At 38.7% G+C, this 13401-nt stretch overlaps 4 protein-coding genes across 6 annotated transcripts; 2 read left to right on the top strand and 2 right to left on the bottom strand.

Moving 5' to 3' along the window:
* Positions 1-313: 313 nt before the first annotated feature.
* Positions 314-1379, bottom strand: LOC108598547 (heat shock protein 27). Its single transcript, XM_017985231.2, has one exon. It carries the CDS (start codon positions 1257-1259, stop codon positions 606-608), a length of 654 nt encoding a protein of 217 aa, XP_017840720.1. The 5' UTR covers positions 1260-1379; the 3' UTR covers positions 314-605.
* A 928-nt stretch (positions 1380-2307) lies between these two features.
* LOC108598795 (heat shock protein 23) lies at positions 2308-3109 on the bottom strand. Its single transcript, XM_017985539.2, has one exon. It carries the CDS (start codon positions 2980-2982, stop codon positions 2431-2433), a length of 552 nt encoding a protein of 183 aa, XP_017841028.2. The 5' UTR covers positions 2983-3109; the 3' UTR covers positions 2308-2430.
* Positions 3110-6525: 3416 nt separating this feature from the next.
* Positions 6526-8487, top strand: LOC108598567 (heat shock protein 67B1). The gene has a single exon (XM_017985251.2). The coding sequence runs from the start codon at positions 6628-6630 to the stop codon at positions 8128-8130; it is 1503 nt and encodes a 500-aa protein (XP_017840740.2). The 5' UTR covers positions 6526-6627; the 3' UTR covers positions 8131-8487.
* Positions 8488-9019: 532 nt separating this feature from the next.
* On the top strand, positions 9020-13131 carry LOC108598429 (CCR4-NOT transcription complex subunit 7). Of its 3 annotated transcripts, XM_017985059.2 has the most exons (5): positions 9020-9336; positions 9701-9891; positions 10219-10565; positions 10621-11038; positions 12544-13130. In XM_017985059.2, the coding sequence occupies exons 3-5, from the start codon at positions 10222-10224 to the stop codon at positions 12667-12669; spliced, it is 888 nt and encodes a 295-aa protein (XP_017840548.1). In that variant the 5' UTR covers positions 9020-9336; positions 9701-9891; positions 10219-10221; the 3' UTR covers positions 12670-13130. The 3 variants fall into 3 exon arrangements, with proteins under 3 accessions (XP_017840548.1, XP_017840546.1, XP_017840547.1); XM_017985057.2 differs by lacking the exon at positions 9701-9891; XM_017985058.2 differs by lacking the exons at positions 9020-9336; positions 9701-9891 and adding an exon at positions 10127-10144 and having other exon boundaries at positions 12544-13131.
* Positions 13132-13401: the final 270 nt, after the last annotated feature.

The following is a 13401-nucleotide window of genomic DNA, read 5'->3' on the forward strand; positions in this document are numbered from 1 at the left end:
ACTAAAAAAAAATACTATTTCATTTCATCATTCTTCATAGACTAATCAAAGTGTACTTAAAAGTTGGTTGGGCCCAATTTTAATGCGTCCACTTGTTTATTTTTGTCGTACCTCGCAAATACAATCGACGTAAACCTCCAATGTATGCAGCTGCTAACTATTTGTAAGCTCAGTTGCCAAAAGTCTTCATTCATCATATGTCAAAACTCTTTTACTTAATTTATTTCTACAAACATAGTTTTATTTATTAGCTTACTCACATATTGAATACAAATTAAAGTTCGAGTGTTACAAACGTCCATTACAAATTAAAGGGTTTTATATCAAGAGATTTTCTTTTTAAAATACTTTTTTTTTTATTAACGCTCAATGTGGGCATACATAGCATTCGTAGTACTATGTAAAACAAATTGAACAATATTACATTAAATGTGGGCTCTTAAAATGTCTCTTATTTGCTAAATGTTGATGAATGTGTAGTTGTGTGATGTTTTCGTGTTTAAATGCATATATGTATATGTATGTCTGCTTAGTCTTGCACTCTCCGAGCAACGCTGAAACACTCATCTCTGCGGCAGTGAATTCTCTTTTGATTTTGTTTTTTTTTACTTGCCGGTCTCCATCTTTTCGCCGGCACCGTTTTCGCTTTTGTTCTTGGCATCAGCAATGGTGCTGCCGTCTGGAGCTTTGACACTCAAATGGGCAGGACCAGTATGCTGTATCTGAACGATGCGTTCCTTCTGTGGTTGTTCTTTGTTTGGTGGCGGTGGCGCTTTAAGAGTGAGCACGCCGTCCGACGAGACAGTGGACACAACATCATTGCCATCGTAGTCCTTAGGGAGCGTGTACTTGCGAACAAAGTGACGCTGCACCAGGCCATGCCCATCCTCGCGCTCCTCGTGCTTGCCCTCCACGACGATAGTATTATCCACCACTTTGACTGTTAGTTCACTGGGCTTAAATTGGGCCACATCCATGCACACCTGGAAGCCATCTTTACCTACGGCTGGCAGCAGTGAACTTTGACCCAAAGTGCCGCGACGACGCGCCGGCACCAACTGATGATGGTGATGATTACGCTCATAAGGCGCAAATGAATGACGACGACGATGCATTAGCTGCGGCATCATTATGCGTGGCCGATGAAACAGTTCCTGAGCATGTACACCAAAGCCAAAGTCGTCATCCAATAAATGATCCCAATCATTATAGGCGTAATCAAGCTCGCGAGCCAAGTTTAATAATGGTACAATCGACATTTTTGCTGATTTTCTCGTTAGATACTGTTTTTTCTTGAAAAAATAACACCTTTTAATTTTCTTTGTCTGACGTTTTTACGTTTTCTTCTTGCTCAACAACTACTTTACGTTCGACGCTTCAATTTATACTGTCGCGCTACTGCCGATTCAGCTGCCTTTTATACCAACGCCGAGGCTCTCTCGATAAATTCAGCTCTTTCTCGCTCTTTCTAGAAGTTACACAGTGGCGCACATCTGAATGTGAACCGGTGAAAAAATGCATGACATCTGCGGAAATGTAATGGTTTACCTTTGCTATTGCTCAAATTGTAATCAGATTTTACAAGTCAGTTGCATCCATTTTTACTTTTTGCGTTACGAGTAATCCAGATATTTAGCACGATGGTATTGAGACTTCTGAGTATTTATGGGTTTTTGTTGTTCGCTGCATTTAAAAATTTAAAGATTCTGAACTTCCTTATCGGAAAATTGTTGCTTCTTTATACGATTGTTTTTTATAAATGTTTAAATTCAGCGAAGCAAACAATCTTAAAAAAAAGCGAGGTGGAGTACTAAGTCATTGAACTGTTGCTATCTCTGTTTGTCAGAGAGAATGTTTGGTTCTCTTATATAGCGCGCGCGCGGACTCACACACACACGGGCTGATATGTACATACTTATGTATGTAGATAAGCCGCAGTAAATACGTTAGCCGCTCTTCACGCTGCAATTCTCATATGAAAAGTACTTTAGTTAACAAGGTCAATAAAAAAAAGTTAAACTAAGCTTGTTTTAGAGAATTTTAAAAGTTTTGGTAAATATGTATTTTGGATACACAAATCTTACAATTTCATAAGCGTCAACTGTTGTTGTGTACCACACAGCTATGATGTACATAGGCATGGGTGTACATAAATACATCTGTATATCAAAATGTAATGGCAACATTTGGATGAGAATACAAGGGGGAAGAAATTAATAAGGAGGAAGGAATTAATTAAGCCCACCCATATTTAAGAATTTCCAATAAAGTTACTTTATATGGTTAAGTTCATTTATTATTGAAAGTCTATATGTGTATAGTATGGTTATTAATATCAAGTGCTTTCGATTATTATATGCATATATATAAAACAGTTGATTTTGAGAGTTAAAACTAAAGACTAAAAGTTGAGATGAAGCGATGCGACAGTTACTTTGAGTTTTCCTGCTCCAATTGCTCTTTGGCGTTCTCCTTGACATTAAGGTGAGCTGGTCCCACCTGTTGTATTTGAACGATACGCTCATTGCCCTTATCCTCAATAGCTGCCGGTTTGGGCACGCTTACAGTCAATACTCCATCCGAGGAGAGTGTGGAGGCAACCTTCTCTGCCTCATACCCCGGGGGCATAGCATAGCGACGCACAAAGTGACGTGTGATGTAGCCATGATCATCCTCGCGCTCCTCATGCTTGCCCTCAACCACAATTGAGTTATCCACGACCTTGACATTGAGTTCACTGGGCTTGAACTGGGCCACATCCATGCAGACTTGAAAACCATCTTTACCCATCTTGGAATCTGGTCCATTAGATGCGACTTGCTTCTCTAGCTGGCGTAGTTGTTTCGCTAGCGGCGCACAGCATAGCGCCATACAAGGATTGCGATGCTGTCTCTGCCAGTAGTAAGGAGTCTCCCAGTAGGGCGCCACAGACATGCGGTCTAAGTCGTCCGCTAGACTGAGTAACATTGGTAGGCTGGCCATATTGTCACAAGTAATTTCTTATTCTTATATTTAAATATATGTGTTTGTCCTTTTTAGATTTAAATTTTTGCTTTTTGCACGAGTTGATTTTGGGAGACTCTAGCTTGTTGCTTGTCCGTTTGCACAATTTATACTGATGCCGCAGACGTACTGCGTCGCACTTTTTATAGCTGTCGCCGGCTTGCCATCGGCTTTGTGTGTATGCGTGCATGAATTTGTGTGTGTATGGGGATGTTCTGCCGTCGTTTAAAGAATGTCGGCAAAGTTTTCTCTCCTCTCTATAAAAAAATTACTTTCGCAAATGTTCTGGAAAACTCTGGAAATTGTTTTTATATATGCACATATACATATGTATGTATGTATGTACCTTTATTTATCATAAATCGAGCAATGAAAGTAAGAGTGATACGATTATGTTCTATGTGATAACAGCAGCAAATAAAACTTGGCACTAAGCATAAAAATCAAAAGTGGGGAAAATTGTAGAAAGTTCTGGAAAGTTCCCTTTAGTACGGCAGGTAACAATTGGTGATTGGATGATTGCTACAATGATAGGTGAACTATGAAGAAAAGATTAAATTAAGTACGTCTACTTTTTTATTATTATAAAATAATAATCTGGATTTCGAATGTTTCAAGTAGTACTTACTTATAAGTAGCATATTCAAAATGCCAATGGCATTTTCATTGGCACTTCCCTGCCCAGAACCAGGCAGCGAAGTGTGTAAGGGGCCGAATCCGCTTTCAGGACTGGCCGAACTTCTGAATATCATCATGGAAAAGACAAAATGAAACGAAACATTTGAAGAAGTTGCAATTTTGAGATTATTACGTTTGGTTAAGCATTGTCCAATATGAATATAATGTTGTTTTTGAGTGTTATATAATGTTTTTAAAAATAGGCGTTTTTAACACACTTTGCACTTTCATGCGCTCAAGAACCGTTTCAAAAAGACCAACGAGAAAAGAAGCTGTTTTGCCGCGACAATGGTCGATTTATTAGTGCAAGACAACAGCTTGATAATCACATTTCAAGCCCCTGGATGATCAATATTCGATTGCTTTACATTTTTTTTATTGTAATTTTAGTAATCATATTTAGAGAAGATTTATCAGTCATTTTGGAGTCATTTTTCAATCTTTTTTAAATCATTTCAACGACTCCAAAAAAGACTCATTAAGGTGATTTTTGTAAAATTAAACTTCCAAATGATGGCAGGGTAGTTAGTGCATACGTATGTATGTATACATAAATGTATCTAACACAAAATTGTTATTTTGAATATCCCGCTGTTTCGAAAAATGTCACTTTTAAGGCTTTAATTTGTACATATTTGGAAATGGCGCGAAAATTAATTAAATTAATTAAAACTCACTTTAAAAATGGTAAAAATTTTGGCAAAGAGAAGCTGGCCGGCAAGCGCTAGCGCTTCATAGAATCTGACAGGTTGGGTGCGCCATCAAGCAAACGCCGAAAACTGCCAGCTCTCAAGAAAAGACCCAGGAAGGTGACTGCCAGTAGGGTGGCCAACCGTGGCCCCGATTGGCAGGAGTGACCCAAAGGAAAATATGTAGATTCTGGACGCTAAGGCGGGATGCCTTAGAGGAGTTAAAATAGCTCAGCTGTAAGGATGCCAGCCCATAGGAAGGTGGCAAGCTGGAGGTAGTGGACAGAACATAGCAAAGACGTCCGTAGCAAAGGCGGAGGTACTCTTCCCTAGAGCCATGCCGACGGAACAGGCGATGAAGTTCCTGAAATGACAGAGTATTAACGTGCCCACTGCAATTCTGCATGGATTATTCAGATAAGTAAGGAACCCAAGGACATGCTATACAATTAGTTCGGAAAAATGGCGAAAAATCGAAAATCTCGATATGCACGACACGACATCCTCTGTTGCCGAGTCGGACCATGAAGATGAGGAAGAAGATTATGCTGACCAAACCATAATAGAGGTCGCACCGGAGCTGGAGTTTCCTGACGGTGTTGGAGCTAATTCAGCTCAACCTACATAAGAGTTAGCTGGCGTCGGCGGATCTCCCTTTTACCTTAAAGGAAGTACCCGCCGATGGAGTCCTAGTTCAGGAGTTTTGGATAGCGGCGGGCAACAAGGAGTGGACTAAAATTCACTAACAATAACTCATACTACCCGATACTGGAAATCAAATGCCACCGTTGCACGCTACAAATTACAAGGAATGTTACGTAGCACATGAGGCGGCTCGCCCCGACTTATGCATTGGATCTACATTTCAGTAGTGACACGAATACTGCACCACGGAATACTAGTCTAGAAAAGCCTACCAGAAGATAACATTCCTAAGGCAAATGGAAAAGGTACAGCGGCAGCCACTGAAGCGACCCATCAGCAGTTACTGTCGAGACGGTGAACAAAAAACTTATTTGTGGACAGTCAAGCAGCCATCAAGTTACTCCAATCATCACACATCTGCTATCGAAATGTTTTGGAATGTAAGGATGCTATAGATAGACTACACACCTCAAAGAATGTATATATCTATTGGATAACAAGCCAAAACGGCAACTCGTGGACCGACAGACTATTCAAATTTCTAATACAACTCCAAAGAAAGGAGTCTAGGCTTTTGATGGGGCTACTAACGGTACACTGCCAATCAGCGTCCCACTCTAACCTAAATGTCTGCCTCTTGGCTGGGTCATTGCCAAGTGGGCTTTGCGAGCTTCGTCGACCACCAGTTTGTTCGCATTAAAAAGTCGGCCCGCTGGTCTTCTCTCTTTTTTCCATCTTATATCAGTTTAAGTTATTGTATTAAATCATTTTAGTTAAAAAATAATTTCAATTTACCGATTTTACGAAATGTGTACATGTACATCAACCTCATACACATACAAATAATTTCCGAGCAAGAGATATATTTTGCACACACGCCCACACTTGCGCTCCTCTACTCTTTGGTTTTGACTGAAGCTCATGCTCTTTTTTACTGTTGTCGACTGAGAAAGAGAGTGAGAGCGGTCGTACACAAAGCAGCTGTTGTTGTAGTTTTTGTTGCACTCCAATTGTGCCGGTTCAACAAGACAACTTTTTCCAAGTGCCCTCTCAGCTGTTTGCCGGCTGTGTGGCTGGAAATTCAGCTGCAACATGACCCTTTAATGTATTCCTATATAGAATGCCTACAAACAGTCTAAAGATACATTTGTAAAAAAAAAATTACGAGTGCAAAAGGGGGAAGAGCAGGTTTTTTTGTTTTACTTTCTGGTTTTGCTGGCTGCCTGGAAATTTTTTTGTTCTCGTAAAAAGAAATGGGCAAACTAAAATATAATTTTGATACTTTTATATGTTTATTATGTATTTGAGTTCTTCTACTGTATTGCTATTGATTTTTCGCCAAAAAATGCATTGCCAATAACCAAAGCTTGCATATAGGAAAGCTTTGAGCCCAGCCTCAGTTAGAGAGCCCAACAGTGCATTCCAGTCCAGACATGCGTTTTCCATTCAGCGCTGCAAAGTCATTTAAAAGGTTGCGCATTCAGCCATAAGGCATCAAACGCCAGACAGCCAGAAGCCGGAACGGTTCTGTATCAGACGGTTGTTGCCCAGTCGATCTCATAGAGAAAATCGCCACGAGTCTCATAAAAAATTGAAATTATTAAAAAAAAATATGTCGCTAATACCATTCATTATTGATTTGGCCGAGGAGCTGCATGATTTTAACCGCAGCATAAGCATTGGTATGAGCATGGATATGAATGATGGATATGGATATCCATTAGAGCAACTGGCCACCACACAGTCGTCGCCTCAAGCGCAGCAACACCGGGGTTCACGTCTAAGCCACGCCCACTCGCCGCCAAGCACATCTTCGTTGCTGTGGGTGCCTATTAAGGGAGCGGGTGGGTCTGCACAGGTGCAGCATCGTATTCATCCGTATAATCGTGTGGCCGGTGCTAAGACGGTCTGCTGCAATAAGCCGTTGCTTGAGCTTGAAAAGGAATTGGGAGACAAGGGTAACAGCGTTACGGCTAACTCCACTTCACCCACAAGCTCCAATGCTAGTGCCAAATCTGCCTGTGCCTATTCAGTGGTCAATCGTAATGGTTTCCAGGTGAGCATGAACGTTAAGCAGTTTGCTCCAAATGAGCTGAGCGTTAAAACTATTGACAATTGCATTGTGGTCGAGGGACAACATGATGAGAAGGAGGATGGACATGGTGTCATTTCGCGTCATTTTATACGCAAATATATGCTCCCTAAGGGCTATGATGCGGCCGAAGTGCATTCGACGCTCTCATCGGATGGCATACTCACTGTTAAGGCGCCATCCCCACCGCCGCCCGTTTTAAAAGTTGGCCAAGAGCGGCCAATCGAGCGAATTGTCGATATACAGCAGCACTCGCAGCCGCTGCAGCCGACTCAGCAAGCAACGTTAGTCAAGGATGCGCAGCCGTTGACAAAAACTGCAGTCGTTAACGAAGTTGCTGCAGCAAACTCACCCGTCCTTGCACAGCGAGAGAGCGAACGCGAGCGCAATAGCAATGGAGAGACTTTGACTGACAAGAACGCCAGCGCCAGCTCCAACGCTGACGCCAGCGTCTCTGCAGAGAAAGCTGCAAATGCAAAATCAAAAGAGCAAGAGACTGAGCCAATTGTGCAAACTTCCAATTCCAGTTCCAGTACCAACAATGGCGAGGAAAAGTCCATGGATATGGAGGATGTTGTCGTCGTCGTTGCCGCTGCTGCTGAAGCTATTACAATCGCAGTCGCTGAGAGCGGAAGCGTTAGTGAGGAACGCAGTAAAGATACCACGGATTCCAATGCTGTTAGCAGCAGCGATAATGTCTCTGATGCTATAGAAACTGCTGCCGAAGCAAAAGCTGAGGCACTGCCCAATGCCAATCCTAATGGCAATTCGTCGGAAATTGTTGAAAAGTGCGTCGTGGATGACGAGGCAGAAGCAGTAGAAATGCCGAAGGCCAAAAAGGCCAAAATTGAGAATACCGAGCCACCGTTGCTGTTGGTGAAAGTGGACAAGCACACAAAGGGCGCAGAGGAGCTAGCCGCTGCAGATGCGGCCATACTTTTGGCCAAGAATCAGGCCAGCGAGAATGGCGGTACTGTCGCCGCCGTCAAGTCTGAGGAACCAACACTGGCAGTGGCCAAGTGAGCAACTGAAGAGACTGACTATGACAGCTGAAGCTTTTGCGCCAACAATAACAGCAAGAGAACTAAGATTAAAATCCGTTAGACGGATGCATTTTATTCCAATAAATGTATTTTGTGTTTTCCTTTAAAACACACCAGGAACACCCAACACTTAATGTAAGAGCATGAGGGAGACAGCGTACGCTGATTAGCAGCAGCAGCAAAGAGCCAACAATTAACTATGATATGAGAATGATATGATTTCCTAAAACAGTGTGAAAAAATTACGACTACAAGTATTCAGTAAAATTAAGCACATTAATGTACTAAACCATAAATATAAATAAAGAATTCCATTCTATGTGTCTGCATATGGCTTTGTGCACTTTGTTTTTAGCTTTTCTCCTTAATATTGCTTTCGTTTCTTAAGCAACCAAAAATTAGCTTAAGTGTGTTGCTAAAAACTCATCCATTTCTCAATTTAGACAGGTTCTTTTGCCTGACTTAACGTAGTAAGCATCGGTAAAAACTATTTCCTAACATTAATTGACTTATTTTTCAAGTAAACATTTCTGAATTTCAACATATGGCTTAAGTAACGGCATCTACATACATTTAACATCATTTTGGATCGATAAATGTACATACATTTGTTGCTATACAAAAGCATTTATGTTTTAAAGATTTTTTTATAATAATCACACCGAAAATTAATTTAATCTTTTCAAAAAAAAAATTTTATGAATATTTATAATAATGATTAGTAATCTTTATTCAACAGGTAAAGCTAAACACACAGTTGCACATAAAAACGTAGCATGTCGACTGATGAAAATACATTTGTAATATTTACATATTTTAATACACATTGATACCAAAACACAAAAACTAGCAAAATTCAAAAAAAAATTAATAAAAATAAAAAAACAATTATATTGCGCAGCCCTCGTTTTGCCTATAATTTTCACGTTGTACAACACTATATCACAGTGAAATTGTTAGCACTGATGCAGATTCACGTATTTCGTTATGGCATTTTAATATAAACAAAATAGTTGCCAATTATTTATAAAAAAAAAACTCAGCACGCAGAGTTAAACCAAACGGTGACATAACCCACTGTCGTTTTTGGGCCAAACACAATAAGCTTAAAAGTGCAACACAAAGTTAAGGAGCAGAACATTTTGACAGCAGGCGGAAAATTTTCACAAAAGTTAATATGAAATGGGTAAGTGGGCCTATGCAACTCCGTAAGAATCAAAGTGAACCAATATGCATGGACTGCTAATGGTATACGCTCTCAAGTCTTACCAAAATACAGTTAAATAAAGAATAAAATTCGCACTGAAAAAGTTTGTATACGCGAATGTGCGTGCGTTTGTGTGTGTGGAGTCTCAAATACGCATACATGCGCACATGATGCATTGCAGATTTTAGAAGTACATATTTTATGCCGCCAAATAAACTTGGTTGTCAATAATGGTTAGTTGTATTTTGAAACAAGTGCACGTTTATATTTATAATGTTCAGCCATTCTATTTAAGATATATTCTCCCATGACTTCACTACGTTTCCATTTTATTATTATATAGTCATAAAGTCAACGTTACGCCAACGTTCTCTTGCAGACAGTTCTATAAGCTTGCGCAGCACAGAGCATTAATTTACACAAAAGAAAAGTTTAAGATTTACAAATTTAGCTTAAGCCCTAAGTTAGTCCAAAATTGCGAAGGTGGCTGAAGCGGCTCTGCAACGGCAGCAACAGGCAGCGGCTGGCGACGATGTAAGTAGCGTCTGCAACACCCATAAAAATCATAAAAATGCTCTGTTATTATATTTTTTTTTATTAAATGTATTTGATTATTCTTTATGCAGTGCGGCGGCAAGCAAAATTGTTAGCACATTCTTAACCACCAAATTGGCAAATTTTTGCTTTCTCAATATATATGTATGGCATTTCCTTATTGTTAGTAAATTAATTAAACCAATTGGCCTGGCTACTTTGTATTTCCTTTAATTTGCTAACACATCTAATGGCAAGTTAATGTACCTCTAAAACTTATGTATATAGAATTTTATTTCGATTCTTAATGCCTTGCATATTCAACAGACAATGCCCTCGGCCATTAGTGGCGGTGCGCATGGCCAGGTGCACATACCAAGCAATGAAGAATGCGGTATACGGGATGTGTGGAAGCATAATCTTGAGGAGGAATTTCGCACGATACGCAAGGTTGTGCAAAAGTATCATTATGTTGCCATGGATACAGAATTTCCCGGCGTTGTGGCGCGACCTGTGGGTGAATTTCGTTCAACTGCGGATTATCATTATCAATTACTACGCTGCAATGTGGATCTGCTCAGAATCATACAACTGGGATTAACGTTCATGGACGATGATGGCAAAACACCTCCCGGTTACTCAACGTGGCAGTTCAATTTTAAGTTCAATTTAAGGTATGTCGTATACATCTTGTTTACAAATTGTGTTAATTTATAATCTAACTTTCAGTGAGGATATGTATGCGCAGGACTCCATTGATTTGCTGCAGAATTCGGGTATACAGTTCAAGAAGCATGAGGAGGATGGCATTGATCCCATTGAGTTTGCTGAGCTACTTATGAGTTCCGGCATTGTTCTGATGGATAACATCAAATGGCTTTGCTTTCACTCTGGCTATGACTTTGGCTATCTGTTGAAACTGCTCACGGATCAGAATCTACCCGCAGACGAAGGCGATTTCTTTGAGCTGCTGCACATCTATTTTCCAAATATCTTTGACATCAAATATCTAATGAAGTCCTGCAAGAACCTCAAGGGCGGCCTGCAGGAGGTGGCCGATCAGCTGGAGCTGAGACGGGTGGGTCCACAGCATCAGGCCGGCTCGGATGCGCTGCTCACTGGCATGGCCTTCTTCAAAATGCGTGAGGTACAACACACACTTGATATTAACTTTGACATTGAAGAGCCAGCTGTATTTTTTCCCTATGTTCTTGAGCACAACATGTTTCTTAAATCAATTGTACTCACCTCGCTGCTTTCCGAAAGAAATACCCACAACACTAATGCCAGAGCGTATACGCTTGCTATTGCTAAAACCAAAGTGAATGCCAATGCTAGTGCAAGAACTAACATAAAACGCAATGGCAACATTCATGACAACGACAACAGCAAAAGCAATGACAGTGCAGCAACAACTGATAGCGACAGCAATGAAACACCAAATGTCATGACTCGTCCCCTTGATCCAAACAAAGCACTGGGCTTTACCATCACCGTATTTACCCGCACTGTTTCGCCCACATCCACATCAACCACATCACGCACCATTCTAAATACTGGTGATGCCAGTATCAGCACAGAGCATGATTAATCTTAGCTTGTCGACATTGTTGAGTTTCTTGCTGCTGTGCAAATCAAATTTCAATTGGCTCGCTTCATTCACCATAATCCAATACACACACAATATCTATTATTCATCTTTATCATTCAGCTTTAAGGTTTAATGTGACACTGACTCTCACAGCTCATCTTATAACTACATCATCACATTGTGTATATAGTTTCACTTTTTTAATGTAAATTTGTTTAAATTATTACCTTTTATACACCGCTGTATACATACGAAATGTATATTCAGCCTATTTTCATCAACTAATCAAACAACCAAGCATATTTTGTTAAAATGAAAAGAACTATTGGTTTTTCAAGTTGCCTTAAATCATGTTACACATGTTTATTATTTTAAAACGTAAAAAAAAATTTAAAACAACAAAATCAAAAAAAAAAACAATTCTGAACAAAAACAGTGAATATGGTTGGAGTTCCTGAATTTGAATTAAATGTATTGAAATTATCTTTTTATATTTTTCATTTCTCTTGCACATTTTTTGTTTGCTGGGCTTTTTGCAAATATAATTTCATTATATATATTTTAAGTATTTAATCATGTTTAATTTTAACTTTCATACATTACTTTTAACCTGCACTAACTTTGAATGAGTTGACAAACTATTGATTAAAACTGATTAGTTTTAATCAGCGTTGCTTTTGGTAGTGAAAGAATTTCTGTTTGTAAATGCAGATTTCACTTGAGTGTTTAAAAATTAAAAATATTATAGTGAGATGCCATATTAATTATTATACAAACCCATACAAAATTGGTAAACGGTATGTAACTCACGGTCTATTTTTAAACTAATGTATAATTTGAACTGAGTACTAATATTTATAATTGTTTTTAGTTATTCTTGTATGTTACATTATCCCTATCGCTTTGCCTGCTTTTTGTACTCATTAATATAGTTCCAACTTCGTAGATGCTGAGCTTCTTTGCGAAATGTCTATAAGAAATGTGTTTGTCCTCCCCAAACAATTTTCATTGCTATTTTAATATTGCAAACTAAATTATTTATTTTTTTTCTTTTCTTACAGATGTTTTTTGAGGATAACATTGATCATGCGAAGTACTCTGGTCATTTATATGGATTGGGCACGTCTTTTATCGTGAATGGCACCAACTTTCACGAAAGCAATGGTGAGGCGAATAGCGCTTCCTGATTTACATTGATGAAAAATACAGTCGTTCAAAATAAGAAATTCGAACAAGTGACAGATGCAATTTAATGTGTTTCTGCCTCAACTTCAGTCAATAAAGGAAGAATTCACATTCAGCATCAACTAGAAACTTCAACACAATTACGCAATACATTATGATAATTGAGCAGAAGAAACTCTCTATACTTTTTAATTGAGATTTCTATCAGCCCTTTATCGGTAATCCATAAATGTCTACAATAAATTAAAATCCAAAAAATAAATTAGAATGTACTCTAAATATTATATACACAAAATATTGCAAATTTAGAAACATAGCAAAAACAAACTGTAGCAGAAACGTATGTATTTCAAAATATGAATGTCTAATTGTGTTACAAGTATGCTAAAAGTAGTAAGCAACTATATATATACATATAAGTTAATCTGTAATTGTACTATACCAATCCAATACACCTAAAGCATTTTTAACTAAGTTAAAAGTTGTTAATTTTATTAAAAGAAAATTAGATCGTACTTTGATTAAAAACATCTAAAATATTTGCGCCCTGTTATCTGATTATTCGATAGCTCTATACAAAATACTAAAAATACATGCACTACATAAATAAAGAAACATAAAATACAGAATAATATTGTGTTAATTGCGATGAATGAATATTTCCGATATAAATAAGCAAAAATGCTAAATACTAAAAAAAAAAAAACTAAAAATCCCGCAAGCCATAGCTTCTC

The sequence above is a fragment of the Drosophila busckii genome, chromosome 3L (genome assembly GCF_011750605.1).
Source record: "Drosophila busckii strain San Diego stock center, stock number 13000-0081.31 chromosome 3L, ASM1175060v1, whole genome shotgun sequence".
Taxonomy (NCBI): Eukaryota; Metazoa; Arthropoda; class Insecta; order Diptera; family Drosophilidae; genus Drosophila; species Drosophila busckii.